Consider the following 19,975-nt stretch of genomic DNA (forward strand, 5'->3'; position numbering starts at 1 on the left):
TCGGGCCACGGTTGTCCTCTCAATCACTTGCTATTCATCAGAGAGCTGGACAATGAATAAGGATAGATAAAGGGTCACTGAAAGAGAGGAAGACTCTCAGCCTGATGGATTGACATGCTGATGGCAATCATGGGCTTGAGTATGACAAAGAGGAAGAGGATGGGAAGGGACACAAGACAGTTCCTGTCTGTTGTCCTGAGGGTCCCTGTGAGTCTTAGTCAACTTATGAACACCTAACAACAATAACAACATTATTGTTAACAGAAAATTATTTCATATTGGAAATGACTCCTAGCTGACCCTCCACAGGCTTCCAGAAGTTGCAAATGAGAAGAGATTACCCATGTATCTGTCTTGGAATTTCTGGTATATTTGAACTGCCAGAGATGTTTAGCCTTTCTGTTAGTAATGCAGCACCCTATGGACTAGTGATATGCCAAAATTAAAAATGAAAGAAAATTGAAAATAGATTACTTAGTTAATATTGAACAGGGATTTATGCAGATAAGTTTTGTTTACTTTCCCAGCAAGAAATGTGCTAGGAGTGCCTAAGAGCTCTGGGAATTGTAGATTTTGGCTTGATCAGAGTCACTGCAGGTGAGTTCTTTTAACTATTAACCTCAAACTTTCTTGACTCAGAAATAGCAGGCTGCCTGACTTAAAAAAATTGTGAAAAAGGAGGAAAACCTGTTTATCTCTTTTAATTTTGGGTTGCTGTGTAGTTTGTTGGTATTTCTGTGTGTGTGTGTTTTCTTGGGGGTGTTTGTCACTTAGAGGTTTGGTAAAAAGAAGCAAAATGACATATATAGAATACTGAAATCTGAATTACATCTTTCAATTGTAGTGTGCTTTGCAGTTTTTCTGAGGGTGGATTGATAAAGGTAATCGATTTATCAGTCAGTTTGGAGGAAGCTGCTTGTAACCAGGGACAGTCTCTTGATTATTTTTGCTTTTTTGGTATTAGCATATTAGGTGACTCAAAGTATAATACCTGGCATGGCCACAGGAAGTACTTGCCACTCAGATTTATCATTGGCCAACACATTTATCAGTGCTTTTGCTAGTATGTTATATATTTGTTAAGTGGTAGATACACAAAGATGAATAAGATCCCATCCAAAATGGCCTTGAATTACTTACAGTTTGCATTCCGTATCTGTGAATGTGTTTATATTAGACTAGTTTTCTTTGTTACTTTTTCACTTTACCAAACATTACTAAATTCCTTTGAATACTCATTGATAAAATGTTCCTTGGTCAGAGATTAAAGTATTTGCTGCTAACTGAAACGTTTTAGTGGTTTGAACCCATTAACTGCCCTGTGGGAGAAAGTTATGACAGTTGTTCCTGTTAAGATTTACAGCTTTCGAAACACTTGGGGGCAGTTGTACTCTGTCCTGAAGGTTCGTCATGAGTGAAGGTTTGACTTGATGGCTCTGGATAGATAGTTGGTTTTTTTTCCTTATTCAGTTTAGGTTTAAGTTTGCATGATGATAAATTCTTTTTTTTTAATTAATTTTGCATATTTTCTTCCCCTGTGCACACCCTGCCCCTAGCATACCCCGCAATGTGCTGATAGATTCTTGATCATAGAAATTGTTTAATTTTTAAAAATATTTCATTCTTAAAAAGGTACTTAACAAGTTCCTATCAGTGTCATTGTAGAACTGAGAAGGTGAACATTCAAAGGCATGCAAGATAAAATATATTCAAGAACTTCAGGTTTTATAGACCATTCTACAGAATTTACTTTATAGAGTTTACTAATTAATGAATTGAGGCATGGGCTTGTCAATTTCATATCTAAGTTATTTTCAGAATTATTAATCTAATAGTTTTTTATTATCTACTAAAACAGAAGTATTTTTCTCACAGTATAGAGAATATATGGGATACATATGGGATAAGTTAGCTAATTCTTGGACTTCTTGTTATGAAATCAAGTCTTCTGACCCAGAGATTCATGAACTTTGCTGCCCGCTAGTTTTGCTTGGAGATCGTTTAAAAAGGTGATGGATTGGCAAAAGAGGGGATGACTCTCAATGAGATGAATTGGCACCAGTACTTGCAACAATGGGCTTAACTGTGTCTAGAGATGATGAGGATGGCACAGGATAGGACAGGATTCAGGTGTCTTGTTCAAATGGTCGCTATGAGTCATACTTAATTCAGTGACACCTGACAACAGCAGTTGTTAAAAATTTTCCAGTGCTGAGGTTGTGCTCTGTGCCAAGAAAATCATACTCTACTAAGTGTTACTGGTGAGGCCAGTGTGTAGCCATGCTTGAGAATCTGTAGAATAATAAAAACCCAAGAATCATCCTAACAAGAATTATTTCTCCTCACCCAGGTTATTTTACTGTGGTTTAACCACCAAATACTGTTGGGAATGCAGGAATTTCTTTCTGTGTTTAGTACGTCATTTGACTCTTAAATGAAATGAGTTACTTTTCGTTTGTATCATATATTGTAGAAATACAGTGGTATCTTGTCTTCTTTTTAATGATTGATTTTATTTTTTGTTATTGGGAATATACACAGTGGAACATACACCACTTCAGTTTTTGTGTGCGCAATTTTGCAACAATTGATTATATTCATTGAGTTGTGCAATTATTCTTACTCTCCTTTTCTGAGTTTTTTCTTTTAACTAAACTTGCTGCCCTCTTAAGTTGCTGTAGGCAATTTACTCTTTATATTCATAGATCTTAAAAGATCACAGTGCTTAAAACAGACATTCCTGGAGGACATTATGCTGAATGAAATATTTCAGTCACAGAGGGACAAATACTGCATAGTGCTGCTGTTGTAGAATGGGACTGACATCAGGGTTGGGGTAAGACTGAGAAAAACTGGATAAATTATGTATACTGTATTGAAACAGATGAGGGAAAGAACAGATTAAAGGCGATAAATAATTGGTATTATGGTTATCACAGGAGACCAGAATGAAGGTTGCATCGTGAAGTGTACTCGGGGTGGGTGGAGGGGACAGGGGAGGGATTGTATACCAATGAAGGAATTTTTCTTTTTTCAAAGAGAGGAGTGAACTGGGGGGTGGGGAGGGGCTGGCAGGGAGAAAAGTGCAACAATGAATGAATGGAAATCCAGAATCTCTGTAAATGTTCTTTAAAATTAATAATGGGAAAAAAAGCCACATTAAAAAAAAACAAACAAAAAAACAGACATTCGTGTATTAGTTAAACTTAGCTATTGTTTGATTTTAATTTAAAACTTCAGGGAATATTTTTGGTTGAAGGTTTAAGAGTATCTCTGGGCAGTAGTCTCAGAGTGATTCTTGAAAGTTCTTGAAAGTCTCGATGCCACCAGATTTTGCAATTTTGTTCTATTCCCCACTCTCCGTTTTTATAAGAGTTCTTCTGTAGAATTTTGAATAAAAATGTTCAGTAGTGGTAGCCAAGAAGCATCCACTTCTGTTACCCTGACAAAAGGGACACTAATACATAATGATTTTAATTAGCACCACAACTCACTACTGAAAGTGAAGAGAACTTGAAGCACTTGCTACAAATGATCAAAGGCAACAGCCTTCAGTAGGGTTATATTTCAACATCAGTAAAGGCAGATATCCTCACCACTGGTCCTGTAGACAGCATCCATAATAGATGGTAAAAAGATTGAAATTGTCAATGATTTTATCTTCTTAAATCTACAGCCAACATTCTTGTTACCAACAGTCGAGAAATCAAAAGAGTTTGCGTTGAGTATTTCGTTGGATAAGTCTACTGTCATGGACCTCTCCAAGGTATTAAGGAGAAGTGATGTCAGTTTAAAGACTTAGGTGCATCTGATTTAAGTCATGGTCTTTTCAGTTTCTTATTATGCACTCAACAGTTGGATAGTGAGTAAGAAAGACAAAGTTAATCTATGTCTTTGAGTTGTGGTGTTGGAGAAGACTACTGAATATCCTATGAACTGCCAAAAGAACAAATAATGTCTTGTAGGGAAAGTGCAGCCAAGGTGTTCCTTGAAAGAAAGGATGCTAAAGTTTTATCTCATATTTTATTCATTTTGGTAGGTGGAACCAGTTTTTGGAAAAGGACATAAAGTTTGGAAAGGTGAGGGGTTTGCAAAAGAGAAGAACCTCAACCTGTTGAATTGACATAGTGACTGTAATAGTAGGCTCAGGTACCAGGTTCACATCCATTGTTTATAGGGTCAAGGTGAGTCATTCTTGACCTGAAGGCACTGGATATCACCACCCCCACCAACATACTACCATTTTCTCTACCAGAGCTCCTTGAAATCATGATTTTAAATTAATTTTTTCTATTCTAATCCATAGTCTAGGAATGACCCAAGGATTGCCAGTCAAGCAACCTTTGAATGATTCATGTGCACAGTAATGTCAGAATGTAAGATAGGAGCATTTTATCTTCAGGTCATTGAGCCCCACTCCCCTTGGGAAAAGGTAGTAAGGTCCTTCTATTACTGGCAGTTACATTATAGTATACATACAATGGAAAATCTAGTTGTTAATATTTACGTTGATTATATTTAACTGTTTGCTTGGCTCCATAGTCAACAGTCTTGGCACCAAGCAGCCAGGAAATTAAAAGGCACATTACCATGGGAAAGTCTGCTGTTAGGGACCTCTCCAAAGTACTGAAGAGCAATGGTGTCTCTCTGGAGACTAAGGTGCGTCTGATACAGGCCATGGTCTTCGCAATCACTTGTTATGCAGCAGAGAGTTGGACAATGACCAAGGAGGATAGAAGGAGAATTGATGCCTTTGAGCTGTAGTGATGGAGAAGAGTATTGAGAATACCATGGACTGCTAGGAAAACAAACAGATTTGTCCTGGAAAGGGTTAAACCGGGTGGCTCCTTGGAGGCAAGGATTCTGAGGCTCCGTCTAACATACTTTAGACAGGTGGTGAGGAGAGACCGGTCCTTGGAGAGGGACATCATGCTTGGGAGGGTGGAGGGACAGCGCAGGAGAGGAAGGCCCTCTATGAGGTGGATTGATTCAGTGACTGGGATAATTGAGATGGGAGTGTCAGAGACAATAAGATTGGCACAAGATAGAGCAGGCACAAGATAGATAGGGCTGTTGTACATAGGGTCGCTATGAGTCGCAAGCGACTCGATGGCACATGACAACAACAAACAACAACATATTTAACTGTTGTTATTGTTAGGTGCTTTTGAGTTGAGTGTGACGCATAGAAACCCAAAGAAAAACTGATCTATCTGAACACTGTCCTACCCAGTGCCATTTTCACAATCTCAGACATACTCAAGCCCGTTGTCACAGTCACTGTGTCAACCCACCTCATCAAAGATTTTCCTCTCTTGCCACTTCTCCACCTTCTCAAGCATAATAGTCTTCTCTAAGGAATAACCAAACTGTCCTAGCAGCGTGCTCAAAATGTGTGAGACGAAGCCTCACCATCTTTGCCTCCGCAGAGCACTCTGGTTGCACCTTCTCAAAGACATCTTTGTTCTTTTGGCAGGCTGTGGGATATTCAGCATTCTTCTCCAACCCCACAGATCAAAGGCATCAATTCTTCTTCTGTGTAATATACTTAGTAGTTGTTGTTATGTGCTGTCGAGTCACCAGGTTCAACACCATGTTCAACAGCTCTGATCCCTGCTCTGTCGTAAGCTAATTTTATTGTCTCTGACACCCCATTACTCAAGTTACTTAATGAGTCAATCCATTTCATCCAGGGTCTTCCTCTCCTGCGCTCTCCCTCCAAGGACTAGTGCCCCCTGGCAACATGCCCAAAGTATGTGAGAGAGCTTCAGAACCTTTACCTCCAAGAAGCAGCCTAGGTTCACCTTCTCCAGAACAGACCTGTTTGCTCTCTTACCTGTCCATGGCATGTTCAGTACTCTTCTCCAGCATCATAACTCAAAAGCATCGATTCTTCTTAGTCATTATCTAGCTTTCTGGTGCATGGCCAGTAATTACTAAGACCATGGTTTGGATCAGGCGCATCTAAGTTTCTAAACAGATGTTATTGCTCTTCAATACTCTGGAGAGGTCCCTGACAGCAGATTTTCTTAATCTATTCCATCTTTTGGTTTCCTGTCTACTGAGTTTTTCTGTTTATATTTTGCTTAAACTAATAGTATTTGTTTTGCCTACTTGTTATCTGAAGGAAGCCACAAAGTTTTACTGTAGCCATTGGTTATTAATTCTTAATATAGTAGACAGATTGACAGTCTCAATTTTTATATTAAGAGGAGAGAAAACTAGGGGAGCTCTGGTGGCCTAGTGGCAAGAAGCTGCACTGCAATCCCAGAGGAACATGGTTCGAATCCACCAGATGCTCTGCCGGAGAAGAAGGTGCAATATCCTCCTGTACCAGTCAGATCTGATTTGACGGTACACACACACAAAATAAAAAAAAAAAAAGAGGAGCGAAAACTGGTCAAATACAGCCTTGTACCTGCCCACGACTAAGTAAGTGTGTCCTAACTGTTCCTATGAAGAAACTGAGATGCACAGATCCCTTGGTACTTTTCTCTTCATAAGCAGTGGAGGAGTTTACTTTGAAGAGGGAGTTACATTTAAAGAGAAAATAAAATCTTAATTTTAAATCTCCCCCAAATTAAGATTCAATGCTATAATAAAACCCTCTAGCTTAGAGAGACATGTGTAAGCTTTAATACAGCAGGTATTTGCAGTGATGGAATAAATCTATTATCTTTTCATTTGAATCCTCACTACTGATACCTTTTTGTAGGTTTCACTGGGATTGATTCTGAGTATGAAAAACCAGAGGCTCCTGAACTGGTGCTGAAAACAGACTCCTGTGATGTAAATGATTGTGTCCAACAAGTTGTGGAGCTTCTTCAAGAGCGGGTAAGAAAAAACCAGCAAGCTACGATTACACCCAACACATATCCTTCCTCCAGCCAAAAACGGGTGTAAATATTCAATAGCATTTATATTTTAAAATTTTTTTTTTACAGTAATAACAGTTTTATGTGTATATATGTGATTGTGTTAGGTATATGTTTACATATATTGGCAGTAATATATTTTTATAATTTATTAAATATCCCAATCATTGTAAATTTTAGGAAGCTCTGGGGGTTCAATTATATTTACCATTTAAATAATTGATAGAGAAAAATCCAGCCATGATTTTTCAGCCCCATTATTATATATTTCAAATTGATGTTCATAATCTGGTGAACTTTTCCTAGGTCTTTAGAGAGAATTCACATTTTCCCTCTCATGACTTAATGATATTCTTATAGTTGGACTTTTAGGGAGGATTCTAGGGAGGGTCTGGTTCCTGAGCCCCTGGAAGGATGGAGATTTGATGTTATGCAAGATACTCAGGGTCATTAGCTGATATCCTTCAGGGTTTAGTCTAATCTGAATTAATAGAAGTTACCTTTTTTTCCCTTCTTCTTTCTCTGCACTTCCTTTCCCAAGTCACCTCTCCACAAGAGGACCAAATAGTTTACTCTTGTTGGAGAGGCTCTGCATTCATGTGGAAGAATAGCCTTGTGTCAGTATTTACTCTGCCCCTGGTCATGGGATCTCTACCTTTGTTGCTCAGGGCTGCCCAGGGATTTGTGATGTAGAGATTCAAAGACCATGATGAGCCTGTCATTGCTCTTCATTCTGTCCTAACTGTTGTTTAGAGAGTTTGAGCATAAAAATCAAGCTCTTTGATCTAGTATCTCTTACTGCACATTCACTTTTTTCTTTATTACTTATGTGTAGTATCTTGCAGATAGGCACCCATTGAATTTTTCTCTATATGACAAGGTTTTGCTCTGTAGTTGATAGGTAGGATCCCTCCAAGTTGTAGTCACCTTGATCAACCTAACAACAACAGGAGGTATCTAGCAGGGAATTATCCTGGGTGTTTTTTGTTTTGTTTTTTTTTCCTGCCTAATTTATTTCTCTGATCCATACATTTTAGAAGAATAAATAAAAATAACATGAATCACTAAGTGTCCTGCTCTGATGTTTGTCTTTGTGTATACTAATATACTTGTATATATAGATACACTGATAAATATCTGTAGGTCAATGTGACCTTATCCCAGGAGGTTGTATGCGTCATCTCTTTGTTCTCTAGCTTATGATTAACTTACTTTGGAGCTGTTACTTTAGTCCTACCAAAGTCTTTGTTTTGGTTTCCCTCTTGTCTCTGCAAAGCTGCTGCCCAAGCACTGATTTTTAAAATCGCCATCACATATGTGGTAAAAACTCATTAGACACAGTCCAAGGCCATTAACAATGTAGGGATTAGCAAGCCATGTCTCTTTTGAGGGACTTAAGTTGTAGAAATGTGTATATAACTTCTAGGGAGTATGGTAAGACACTGCATTTTTAATATGTACCTAGTACATTGGGAAACCTAGAAGAATGAGTCTAGAAAGACTTTATATATCTGATTTTTCCTATCTGTTGATAGGGTTTGAAATATAATGTATTTGGTGATAAGCATGAGTTATATGTAGTTTCACATGTTGTTATTGTGTACTATTGAGTCAGTACTGATCCACAGCTGACCCTCTCGGGGTTTTCAGAGGCAGTTAATCGCATGAGAAGAGATTGCCCATCTTCCTTCTGCAGAACAACTGGTGGACTTGAATCGAGTGCCTTCAGGATTTTGCATATATTTTTTTTTCTGTATTATTGAAATAAATCCTAGTGGTGTCATTATTGGCCCAAATGCTAAAACTCAGCCAAATGTGTTGCCGTGGAGTTGACTCTGATTCATAGTGACCCTAAGTTGTTGTTAGTTGCCATCGAGTCGACTACAACTCATGGCAACCCTACAAATAAGGGATCTGAATCCTGTCCTATCCTGTGCCAGCCTCACCATCTCTGATATACTTGAGCCTGTTGTTAGAGTTGCTGTGTCAGTCCGTCTTGTGGAGGCTCTTTCTGTCTTTCACTGACCCTCCACCTTTTATAGCATGATGTCCTTTTACAAGGACTGGCTCCTCTTACTAACATGCCCCAAAAGTTCTACCATCTTTGCTTCTAAGGAGCACTCTCGTTGCACTTTCTTCAACATAGTTTGTTCCATGGGATATTCAGTACTCTTCTCCAACACCACAACTCAAAGACAATGAAACACAGTTTCTGATAGTCTCTGCCTTGACATTAGCAATGATTGCCCTGGTATCATGGCCTCTTTTAAATCCTGCTTGAATTTCTGGTAGTTTTTTTACCAGTGTACTAGATAGAATAAAGCTGCCTCTTAGGGTTTTTTTTTTAAGGATGAAAACCTTTGTCGAAGCAAATGCTGCATTTCCTTCTCTAGCAACTGGTGGGTTTGAACAGTCCATTTTTAGTTGGCAGTCCAGTTCTTAATCCCTGTGCCACTAGGGTTTCTGCTGGTTAACATTATTTGGGTAATTCTGTCATGTGCGATCTGTGTTGTCAAGTTAGTTTTCAAAAGAATGCTATCGTTTTATTACAGTTTAGCTTACAAAGGGTTTTAAGACTTTGAAAATAATTTGTTATTCACAAGGTAGAAATGGTTGTTTCCTACTCTACAGTATACCACCACCACCACAGCCATAAAGCAGTAATGGATATTTCAGTGGTACGATGATTATTCCCCTGTATATCTTATTGAGTGTGTCTCTGACTCTATGGGATAGCTGTCCCAGGTCAGCTCTATCTCAGCTTGGTCTGTGCTTCTCTGCTGTTGCTGCGATTCTGTTCTAGGTCCTGATCTGACTGGCCCTGAAGGATGAGCACTGCATTCTCTGCTTCTTCTTTCTTACTGATGACAAGATTCTTGTATTCTATGACTAAACCTACTTACTTTAAGCCTGATGGGTGTAGTTGTTCCTACCCAGCCGTATGGCAAAGTCAGAAGTCAAAGGCAATGGCCTAAAAAAGTCATTTGAACAAGAAACCTTTTACACTATAATGGCCCTCTTGTAAAAGGGACAAAGGCAGTGTGCGGAAGCCTGAGTCTGATGTTTACTAACTCCACAAAGGGGAATTGTCTCCATCAACAACAAAAAAAAGTTTTATAGTATAGACTATAAAACTGATCCCTCTAAGCCCAGACATGAGCCCCCAATCTGTTGCACCTACTTGTCATCAATCACTGAGTCTGTAGTTCTTTGCAAATGATCAACAAACAATCTCTTTTTCTACCTATAGTTAAGAGATTTATTAGGGAAATAAGGTTGAGGGGGTAGAGGAGGCAAAGGATAGCACACAGTGAAAGTCCAGGTTTAGTGAACAGCCGTCTCAAGCCAGATAAACAAGAAGACACAATTCCTGTTAGTTCAGATGGCGTCTCAGTCAACAAGTGGAAAGTCCTGGTTCAGTCCAGCAACACAAATGCAAGAAGCCGCTGATTTCCCCAGTTGTCCAGCTAGCTTTATCTTATAGCAGTCACCAGTCAGCTCCTTCAGTCAACCATCAAGCCTAACCATTAACTCTCGTTCTGTCTCCAGGGCTCCATCAGGCACTCAGCACAGTCTCCCTTTAGTCTGGTTAGTGCACCCTGTGTTGGCCTTGCAACTGTTGACGATGTAAAGGACACTGATCAAGGGTGAGCAGTTGAGGAAGCAGGAGACCATGCCCCTGGGTTGAGAGTGGGGGACTAAGGCAATGAATAAAAAAGTCATTTTCGAAATGCCTACCACATCTTCTAACTTGCATTATTTTTAATTATTACTGCTGTTATGTATCATTGAGTTGACTATGACTCATAGTGAGTGACCTTCCATCAAGTTTCTGATGGTGTAAATAATTCTGAGAGGAGATTGCCTTTCTCCCTTGGAGGCGCAGCCTTTTGGTTCTCGGTGCAACATCCAATGGACTATATCATATCCCCAGGGCTCCCTGGAAAAGTCTGATAGAGTTCTTCTCTTTGTTTTTTTATTTAGAATGCCTCTTTTTCCAAATTCAGATTTTATCATTATCTTTTTTTAAATTAAATTTTATTCATTTTAATGAACATTTACAGAGATTTGGGGTTTTCATTCATTGTTGCACTATTTTCTCTACCCTCCTCCCCAGTTTGTTCTTCTTTTTCCCCTCTTGAAAGTCTGTTTTAATTGTCCAATTGCCACAGTGCTTGTCAAAGCCAGTTCTGATTAATCTCCCTTTGTCAGTGTGTCCTTTGCCATTCCCTATCACCACCTCCGTGAGAGAGACTTCACCCTGATTCATAGGGAAAAGGGGATGGCGTATTCTCTTAGCTACTTCCTGCTGTAAAGGGACGCTGTAGGTTTCAGGGTGAAGATCTTCTCTCACTACTCTAAAGGGCCCCTTTGGCAATAGGAAACACATAGACTATTATGGAGATTGATTTTGGAATTTAGATGCACTCTTATTGATTGTGCTTGGCCGTACATGTTCATATCCTTGACGATGTAACATGGAAGTGTTGCAGCTTAGAAGACACAAATTTAACTAACAAGTTAAAAGTACATGAGTCAGTGGCACCGGTCAAGTTACAGAGGGAAGGTAGTTCTTACAATAAAAGGCCTATTGACTAGCACTTTGTCTATTACAGTATAAAGTTTAGGGATCACAAGATGTAGAGGTTCAACTATGTCATCCATTGTTCTTAAGTCCTGGAGCAAATTCCATCTACCACTGGGTTGTTTTACAACCCGGAAGTCCACATGCAAGGCGGAGGTGAACTAAGGAACTGCCTATGAGGTTTTCCATCAATTCCAACAACTAAGAAATAGTGAGAAGAGTTAGGACCTCAGAAAGCTTTTAGGACCAGATAGTAGACTCTTGTGTCCAGGAGAAAGTGAATATACTTACCAGTAATGTTAATGCTCGCCCACAGTTCTTTTGGGAGGATCTAAATCATTGAAGCATCCTCCTTTGTTTCCAGCTGGGAGCTGGAGCCTGTCAGTCCTGTGAGCCACGAGGACCTGATGTGGGCCGCCCTTGGCCAAGTGTCCTTCAGAGCCACACTTAAAACAAGTGAGTGGGAACTTCCTCTCTACTCCCTTGCCTATCTGTGGTTCTCGTCTGTGACCCTGTCTACTGAAGTGGCCCAGCTTTCCACAGTGGAAGCAATTCTGACCTCCTTTATTACCTTTGGGCGGCACTGTATATGAGTAATACTTCCTTTTCCTGACACAGGCCCTAAGCTGGCAGCAATAGCTGCTATCTTTGTTTTTTAGCAGTTTTAATGTGATGTACTTTGGGGCTTTGGAGTTTCTGACTTTTCTGGGTCAATGATTTGCCTTTTTTATAATTTTCTGGAAATTCTTGGCTATTTTCTCTCCCGATATTTCTTTTGACGTATTCTCTCTTATGTTGAGACTTCTTTATTCATTGTCCACCTAGACAATGGCAATATTATATGTTAGGCTGTATAATATCAACCCAGTCTTTCTTCATCATTTTTGTTCTTCTGCTTTTTCATAGGCAGGAATTTATATTCATCTCTTTTCAAGTATGCCCAATATTCAGCAATTTATATTTACCTCTTTTAAAGTAAACTCAATATATTGTTAAGCCTGGAAAGTAAATTTTTAAATAATGTTGATAAAATTTCTATATTATTTATTACCAATTGGTATTTTAAAAACATACATAGTTTACATCTTTTGTGAAATTCTTCATCTGTTTTTGCCTGTTCAATTTTCCAGTAGATCTTTAACATATTTGTCTAAAGTGGATAAAATGGCACAAGGAGGCACAAGGCCATGAACATCTTTCTGAAAGGGCCAGAGGGAATAAGAATAGCATAGTCCCTCATTGCCCCAGAGCAGGAAGCAGGTAAGAGAGTCCGTAGTCCAGCCTCGTAGTGCCTGTAGAGCCCCACCAAAAGCAAGAAGCTCTTTTATTCATTCCTGACTCACAGACTTAACAGCTGTGGTATCAACAGTGGGGTTTATTAGGAAAGTAAATTGGAGAATAGGGGAGACAAAGAATATCTCACAATTAAAGTCCAGGCTTTATCCCGACAGTTACAAGGTACAATTCCTCAACAAGTCCAGATTCCAGTTTTAGTTCAGAAGTCAAATAAAAATCATCCAGCATGGTTTTTGCCTTTGAGTAGTTATAACCAAAGCATTCAGCAAGGTTTGCCTCATAGCAATTATAAATCAGCTTCTCCTTCAAATATCCAGCAGGAATAGCCAAACATTTAACTGTGGCCAGCACAAATGCAAGAAACCTCAAGACACACCTTGCCATCATTTGTCTACAGCAATGCCACAGTCTCTCTACCACCAGAGTCTTGCAGTCATAGGCCTTCCTTGCCTCAAGTCTTGCTGCTCAGTGTGGGAAGTACTCTTTCCTATATTCTAGTCCCACAGCTGATGCTGATTTGAAAGACTATGTGCCTGCGGTTAATGTAGCTGGAGACCAGAGGCTAAATGTCTTAAAACCACAGCCACAAAAATCCAACTTTTAGTTTAACACCACAATATTCTTTTAAAAAAAATTAAAGTGCTGTTGAGTTGATTTCAAGCCATTATGACCCTGCAGTGGTTTCTTAAGCTGTAAATTGCTCATCTTTCTCTTGTGGAGCCACTGATGCATTTGAACCACTGGAGGCATACAGTCATTGAGTTAGCAGTGCATCTCACCACAGACTACTACATCAGGTGAATATAGTTATTTTAAAGTCTTGACTTTTGTTTCAAGATGTGAGTCACTTCTATTTGAGGGTTGCCTTCTTTATTTGATAGTGCGCTCCTTTTCTTGATTTTTAATGGACTTGTAATTAAAAAATAATAAATTGAATGCCAGACTTTGTTCTTAGAATATCAGAGATTGAGGTAAATAGTATTTTTGCCCTGGACACACTTCTGTCACACTATTAGTTTAGAAGGTTGAGTTAATTTAGTGAGTAGCTCAGTTGGAGTTGACTTTGTTATTCTGTAGTTACACTTAATATACCTCAGGATAACATTTTAAAGATTTTTCTGTGTTCCTGCTTTATTTTCAGATTTAAGCGTTCTTTTGTGCTTGCAATTGCACAAAGTATTTCTCTCTGTTCTTAGTCTACTCAGCAGTATATTGCTCTGGCTTATTAATGTAGTAGTAGGTGTATGCTGAAGGTGGGGGATAGTTCTTGACTTTTCTTGGTCTAGCTTTAGTTTCAGGTAGAACTTGAAGCTGGATAGGCCAATGTAGGAATTCTTTTTCTTATCTGAAGGGCTTTGAATGTAATAAGAATCTCAGGTGGGGTGAGTTTTGTGTCAAGGCAGGATTCTGGGCCCTGTCTATGTTTCATTTTCTGTGAATTGTCTGTTCTTATTCTTTATTGCACTATTGAGTCTTCTAAAGTTTCCTTGTAAATGTGTATGAAATATTTTTTTTCTAAGCATTGATAGTAACTCTGTGTCATTTTAGTTGAAATTATGTTTTCCAGTATTTTTCTTTTATTTTTATGTGCTTTGATTCTATTTTTTATATAGTGTACATAACATTTTTTAGCTTAATATTTTTGTCTTACCAATATTAAAAAGCTATTATTATTGTTTGTTGTTTTTACTCTAATTAGTAATTCTTTGAAAAAAGCCTAGACAAGTTCACATGTATTCCTTTTTATATATAGTTATTGGAATCTCATGACTCTCTGAAGCCCTTTTATAGACTACCGTTAATTCCAGGTACTTCAGATTGTTAACTAGGTGATTATTTAAAGTGTGATTAGGACTGCAGTTAGATATATCCTTCCCTTTCTTCTTTTACAGCTCAATTCTTAACCATTTCTTTATACCTATAAACTTAGAATAGCAAGGTATGACCTTTTTGGATTTGACCCTTTAGCCATATAACATGCTTCTTGCTTTGTTTTTTTTAAGGGGGTAGGGGTTGGTGAGCTTGAAATGTGCTTGCAGTATTAACTGGCTACCATGCTGCTTCTAGTTCTCTTTGCCTTCTATCCTGACCTGGATTGTTCACAGAATCCTCTTTCTGCTGTGGTCTAATCTCTTCCTTCTTTTTACTTGAAGTCATTTATTGATTTTCCACCTGTTGTTTGTGTAATAACTGATTTGTGGCTAAGTAAAGTTCTTCAAAGTTTGGTTTCAGGCTTTTTTTTTCAGGCTTCTTTTTTAAAGTTATCCTTATGTATTAGACTGTAATGTTGTATGTGCATGTGTTCCATTGCTTGCCTTGGTCTCTGTGGTCCTTGTAGATGCCTCGTTTCTAATTCTTTGCTTCTAATTAATGATTATACTAATTAGTCCTTTTCTTACACAAGTATGTATTAATCTGTATTATGTCTTCTAAATAACCTGAGTAGAATCCATTTCAGTGACAATTTAAAGGAGACAGATAAGAAATAACATGTACTTATTTTAAAGGATATATATGCTGGGTGTTTGTGTCTTTAAATGCACTGATAGTTAGACTCTAGGAGAAAGTGACCTCTTTCTAGTTTAGTTATCAGCCTGTTCCTCACTTGAATTATTAAAGTAGTTTTTCCAGTCAACTTTGTGCTTGGTATTTTATATATGTCAACTACTTTTATTCATACAGTAAATCATACAGTAAATTCATACATATTTCAGTGAAATTAAATAACTGCCCATGGACTAAATGGATTTTACATCGAGGAATCTACAGTCATTTCTGTTTGCCTTTGACACATATTTTCTTCAGTGTTCTTATCATACTTTAAGTTCAGTATAATCCTATCTATAACCTGAAATTGTTCTGGCTGTGTAGTTTAAGATAGAAGAGGTTTCTTTTAAAAATTATTTTTCTCTCAAAGTAGTACAATTGCCTTCTTTTGGTAACACTCTTTTTTTGGGAAAAAGTTCCCTGGTTATGTTTTCCTAAGTGACTAAGTTCACTTCCTAGTGAAAACATGTATTTCTGTGTTGTAACTGCTTGACTTTGTTAGTTAAACACATTGCCGCACACTTTTAAATTGACGACTGTGCTTAGAAACACATTTGCCGTCATTTACAGCAACTTGTTAATTTAACAGATACTGAGTGCTGTATACACTAGGTACTTTTAGAAGCACTAGATGTATGTATGGCTTTGAGTAAAACAATGACAGTTACTGCCTTGTGGGCTTATATTTTGCACTTTTCACCTTGATTTAATTTATAGAATATAGAATAATAAATCATATGTAAAAATATATTGATATTTTTCTACAACATGCTGACTCACTTACTCATTGCTGTCTAGTTGGAACCAGCTCATAGTTGACCCTCTAGGGGTCTCACATGAGAAGAGATAACTCATGTTGGTCCCTTGGAGCAGGTAGTAGATTTGAATGCCTGCTTTTAGGTTGGCAGTGCAACTTCTTACCTACTAGGCCAACTGAGCTGAAATTTAAAAATATTTATTGAAGGAATAAAAGATATGTGTATATACTGTTCAAATTAAATAAATAAATATATATTTGTTGTTGTTGATTGCCTGCAAGTCAAGCATTACTCATAACGACTCTATAAACAAAAGGCCTTTCTATAACAATCGACATTTATCAAAATTCGTAGTTTCCAGAGGCATGTTATTTAGGAAATGGATGCCACTCTTGCTTCAAAAATATATATCGGGGTATATATTATGCATACGTAAAGGATTAGTGTGTATGAAATGTACAAGCATGTATGATCCAACATTTATTCTCATTCTTTGTTTTTCTCATAAACTTTAATTCTCAAGTGAGCATCAAGTTATTAATCAACCAATGAATATCGCAAGGAGTTCTTTGCCTACGGCAGTTTTTATACCAAATCAATAAAGGAAATTGGTATAATATGCATTTTCTGTATTAAATGCCTTCTCTGTAGTAATCTAGGCATAAGCCATAACAGATGACTTCCTAATGACAATAACGTTGAATTGCATTTTTCACTCCTAGATATACATAACATGATGGAGGTCTTAGAATATTACTGATCCTCTGTCTAGATGTGATCTATGTGTTTTGATAGAGATATTAAAATATCATGCTCATTCTTCTAAAGATTAAACTGTTTATCCATCTTCATTTTCCTGACATCCTTCATATAGTATGTACTTACCAAGAAATTAGAAGATACCACTAAATATTGAGGAAGTTGGAATTCAGGTTTTTCCCCCAACCCTCAGAATGGTCACTAGATGGCCTGCTAGTATTGCTTTCTGACTTGGTGGGTTATGACGAGGAAGTAGGCTTCTTGCTGCTGGTTTTAATCTAAAGTGATATTTAAAATACTGTTTTTAAATCTACCAGGAACTCTAGATTTACTAGTGCTATAAATTATTTAAAGGTTTGTCTTTTTTTACAAAATGATGGTTTAGTGCTCTAAATGGATTTTATACTGCATATAAAAACCAGACTTTGCAGTTGAGTTTTAAAAGTTTGTCTGAATGTCGTTTGGTGTTCATGCTTTGGATGCTTGTAGTTTAGATAATAGAAATTTAATAGTTACATAAAAATATGAATGAGCCCAAGTATTCAAATCTGTTGAGCAGATTTGACTTAAGGGAAAAAGTGCAGCGAATACTTGAAAGAAGAACTTAAAATGTGGCTTCACTGTGTTTACTAACATGTTCTAAGTTCATTAGAAAGATTATAATGAGAAGCCAAGAGCTACTCTTTCCAGGTGGTGAGTGTTATTTGTTTTGCCTGTTTTCTAGTTTTAAAACCAACAATTGTCAGAGGTACAACATGAATTCAGCATTGGTGAGACCTCAGGCTTTGTTCAGTGGACCACAAATTGATGTGGGCACTCATATTGCGCATTAAACATTACCTTAATGTTTTTAAATTCCTAATATGTAACTGTTTCTAGATTCTAGAATTTAACCCTCATTAATGATAGTGTGAATTGCTGTTTACTCAGGAGGACTCCCAGGAACCCTTCTGTAGAGTTTACCCCCTTGGTACCTAGTGCTGGTGCCTGGAGCTCAGAGGTTGCAGGTGAGGTGTTTAGGTAAAATGTTGATTAGTTAACTGAAGACTTGTTACTCGCCTGGCCTATAATCCATTTTTATTTTAAAAGAGCAATTTTCTGAAGTAAGGACTTTATAAAAGCTTGCAGCAAGTTGACAACACATTTTTCTAAGAGCTGACTCTAGAGTCTGGAACCTGTAATGAATTTCAAATAAAATGAGTTGCTTGTGTGACAAAGACAGTCTGCATATTATGTCTCTATTTGAGGTAGTTTTGTACCTGTTAGTGCTTTTAGAAACTGAGGAGATTTTTTGCTAGTGTCCTAGAAAATGACTATTTTTGTGTTTTAAAATGCTTAATATATTTTTGATATACTCAATCCTTTAGTCACTACATGAGACCTACTTGGGATTTACTTCTTCTGAGCAAAAAGTACTCCATATTCCCCTCTAGATTTATGCTGTTATGCTTGTGTTGATTCCAGGAATAGTCACTTTATGGATATTTCTGAAAGCTGAAAAGAGTAGCAACCCCTTGAACTTTATTTTGGTTCTGGTTAGGCATCAGAAAAAATTTGTTTCTTAGTTTGTGAGGCTTTGATGCTTTTAAAAATATTACTGGATGTAAATGTTAAAATGGGAAGAATTTTGTGAAATGTTTGTAATGGAAATATTTTTTGTGACTTAAAAGTAAGGATAAAAGTCATTCTTCCTTTTTGGAAAAATAAAGTGATTATTGCTTTTGCATGCAGACATACAAAGCATTATGGCAACATATTACTAAAAACCTTCCTGCTAAATCAATGTGATTTTGGGTTATTAGAGTAGTTGTGTGTTGTTGAGGTGATTCTGACTCATTGTGACTCAGTGTGTTCCAGAGTTGAACTGTTCTGTAGCATCTTCTTGGCTGTAATCATTCTAGAAGCAGATGTTATTTGTTGTTAGGTTCTGTCAAGTTGAATATGACTCATAGTGACCCTGTGAAGAACAGATCTGAAATCTACCCTATCCTGTGCCTTCTTCACCACCTCCAACACACTTGAGCCCTTTGCTGTAGTCACTGTGTCTATCTTGTAGAAACATATAGATAGGCCTTTTCTTTCATGGTGCAAGAACATGGGAACAGCCCAAATGTCCAAACACAAATGAAAGGATTGAGAAATTATGGTACGTTCAGACAATGGAATATTATGCAGCATGCAGGAACAATAACTTTGTAAATTATTACCTAACTTGGGAGGGACTGGAGATTATTATGCAGAGTGTACTAACTCGGTCCCACAAGGATAAAAATTTTATAAAACTGTTGTTGTAGGATGAGTATAAGGATCCAGGAGGGGTGGGAGAAGCTGGAAGCAGGGGCATGAGGATATGCAGGGGAAGGGGGGGATTAATCATTGGGTTGTACGATTTGATGGGGGGAGAGGGGGAGGGAAATTGAAAGGGTTTTTTTGAATTTGTATTTGAAAATTGTAAATAAACTAGAAGAAAAAAAGAAAATAAAAAAATCTAAGAATGGAAAGAAAATGTACTGACAACACACACACACACACACACACACACACACACACACACACACACACACACACACACACGAGATCACCTTGACCCTGCAATGGAGCTGTCAGTGCTTGCTATTCATCAGTGTCTGAGCTGATTCTGAAGATGTTGGAAATCAAGTAAAAATGGTCTGTTGAATCCAACCTAGATCGAAAGATACTCCATAGATGCTTTTTCACTTGTTTTTCTGTCTTCAAAGATATTGTCAGTTCTTCTTTTATCCCTTATTCATGTCTAGCTTTCAGCTACATAGCAAGTGACTGTAAAGACCATAATCTGAATCAGGTACTCCTTAGCCTTCAAACTGACATCATTGCTTTTCTGTAATTTGAAGAGGTCCCCGACTGCAGAGTTTTCCAATGCAATGTGTCCCCTGATTTCCTGACTGCTAGGACCAAGGCAGTTTCAGTCTAGACAATGGCTAGGGATGGATAGAGAATCGATGCCTTTGAGCTGTGGTGCTGGAGAAGAGTATTGAATATACTATGGGCTGCTAGGAGAACAAACAAGTTCGTCCTGGAGAGGGTAAGGCCAGGCTGCTCTTTGGAGGCAAAGATTCTGAAGATTCCTCTGACATACTTTGGACATGTTGCAAGGTGGGATCAGTACTTGGAGA

General features: G+C 37.8%; 1 protein-coding gene across 1 annotated transcript in view; it reads left to right on the forward strand.

Moving 5' to 3' along the window:
* Nucleotides 1–19,975, forward strand: part of PAPSS1 (3'-phosphoadenosine 5'-phosphosulfate synthase 1) — a 168,553-nt gene that overhangs the window by 50,173 nt on the left and 98,405 nt on the right. The window contains exon 5 of the mRNA XM_006881106.1: nt 6,716–6,834. Within this exon, the coding sequence (XP_006881168.1) occupies nt 6,716–6,834 (119 nt within the window). The remainder of the gene's footprint in view (nt 1–6,715; nt 6,835–19,975) is intronic.

Source organism: Elephantulus edwardii, unplaced genomic scaffold (assembly GCF_000299155.1).
Source record: "Elephantulus edwardii isolate Elephantulus edwardi_28Jun2011 unplaced genomic scaffold, EleEdw1.0 scaffold00012, whole genome shotgun sequence".
Lineage (NCBI taxonomy): Eukaryota > Metazoa > Chordata > Mammalia > Macroscelidea > Macroscelididae > Elephantulus > Elephantulus edwardii.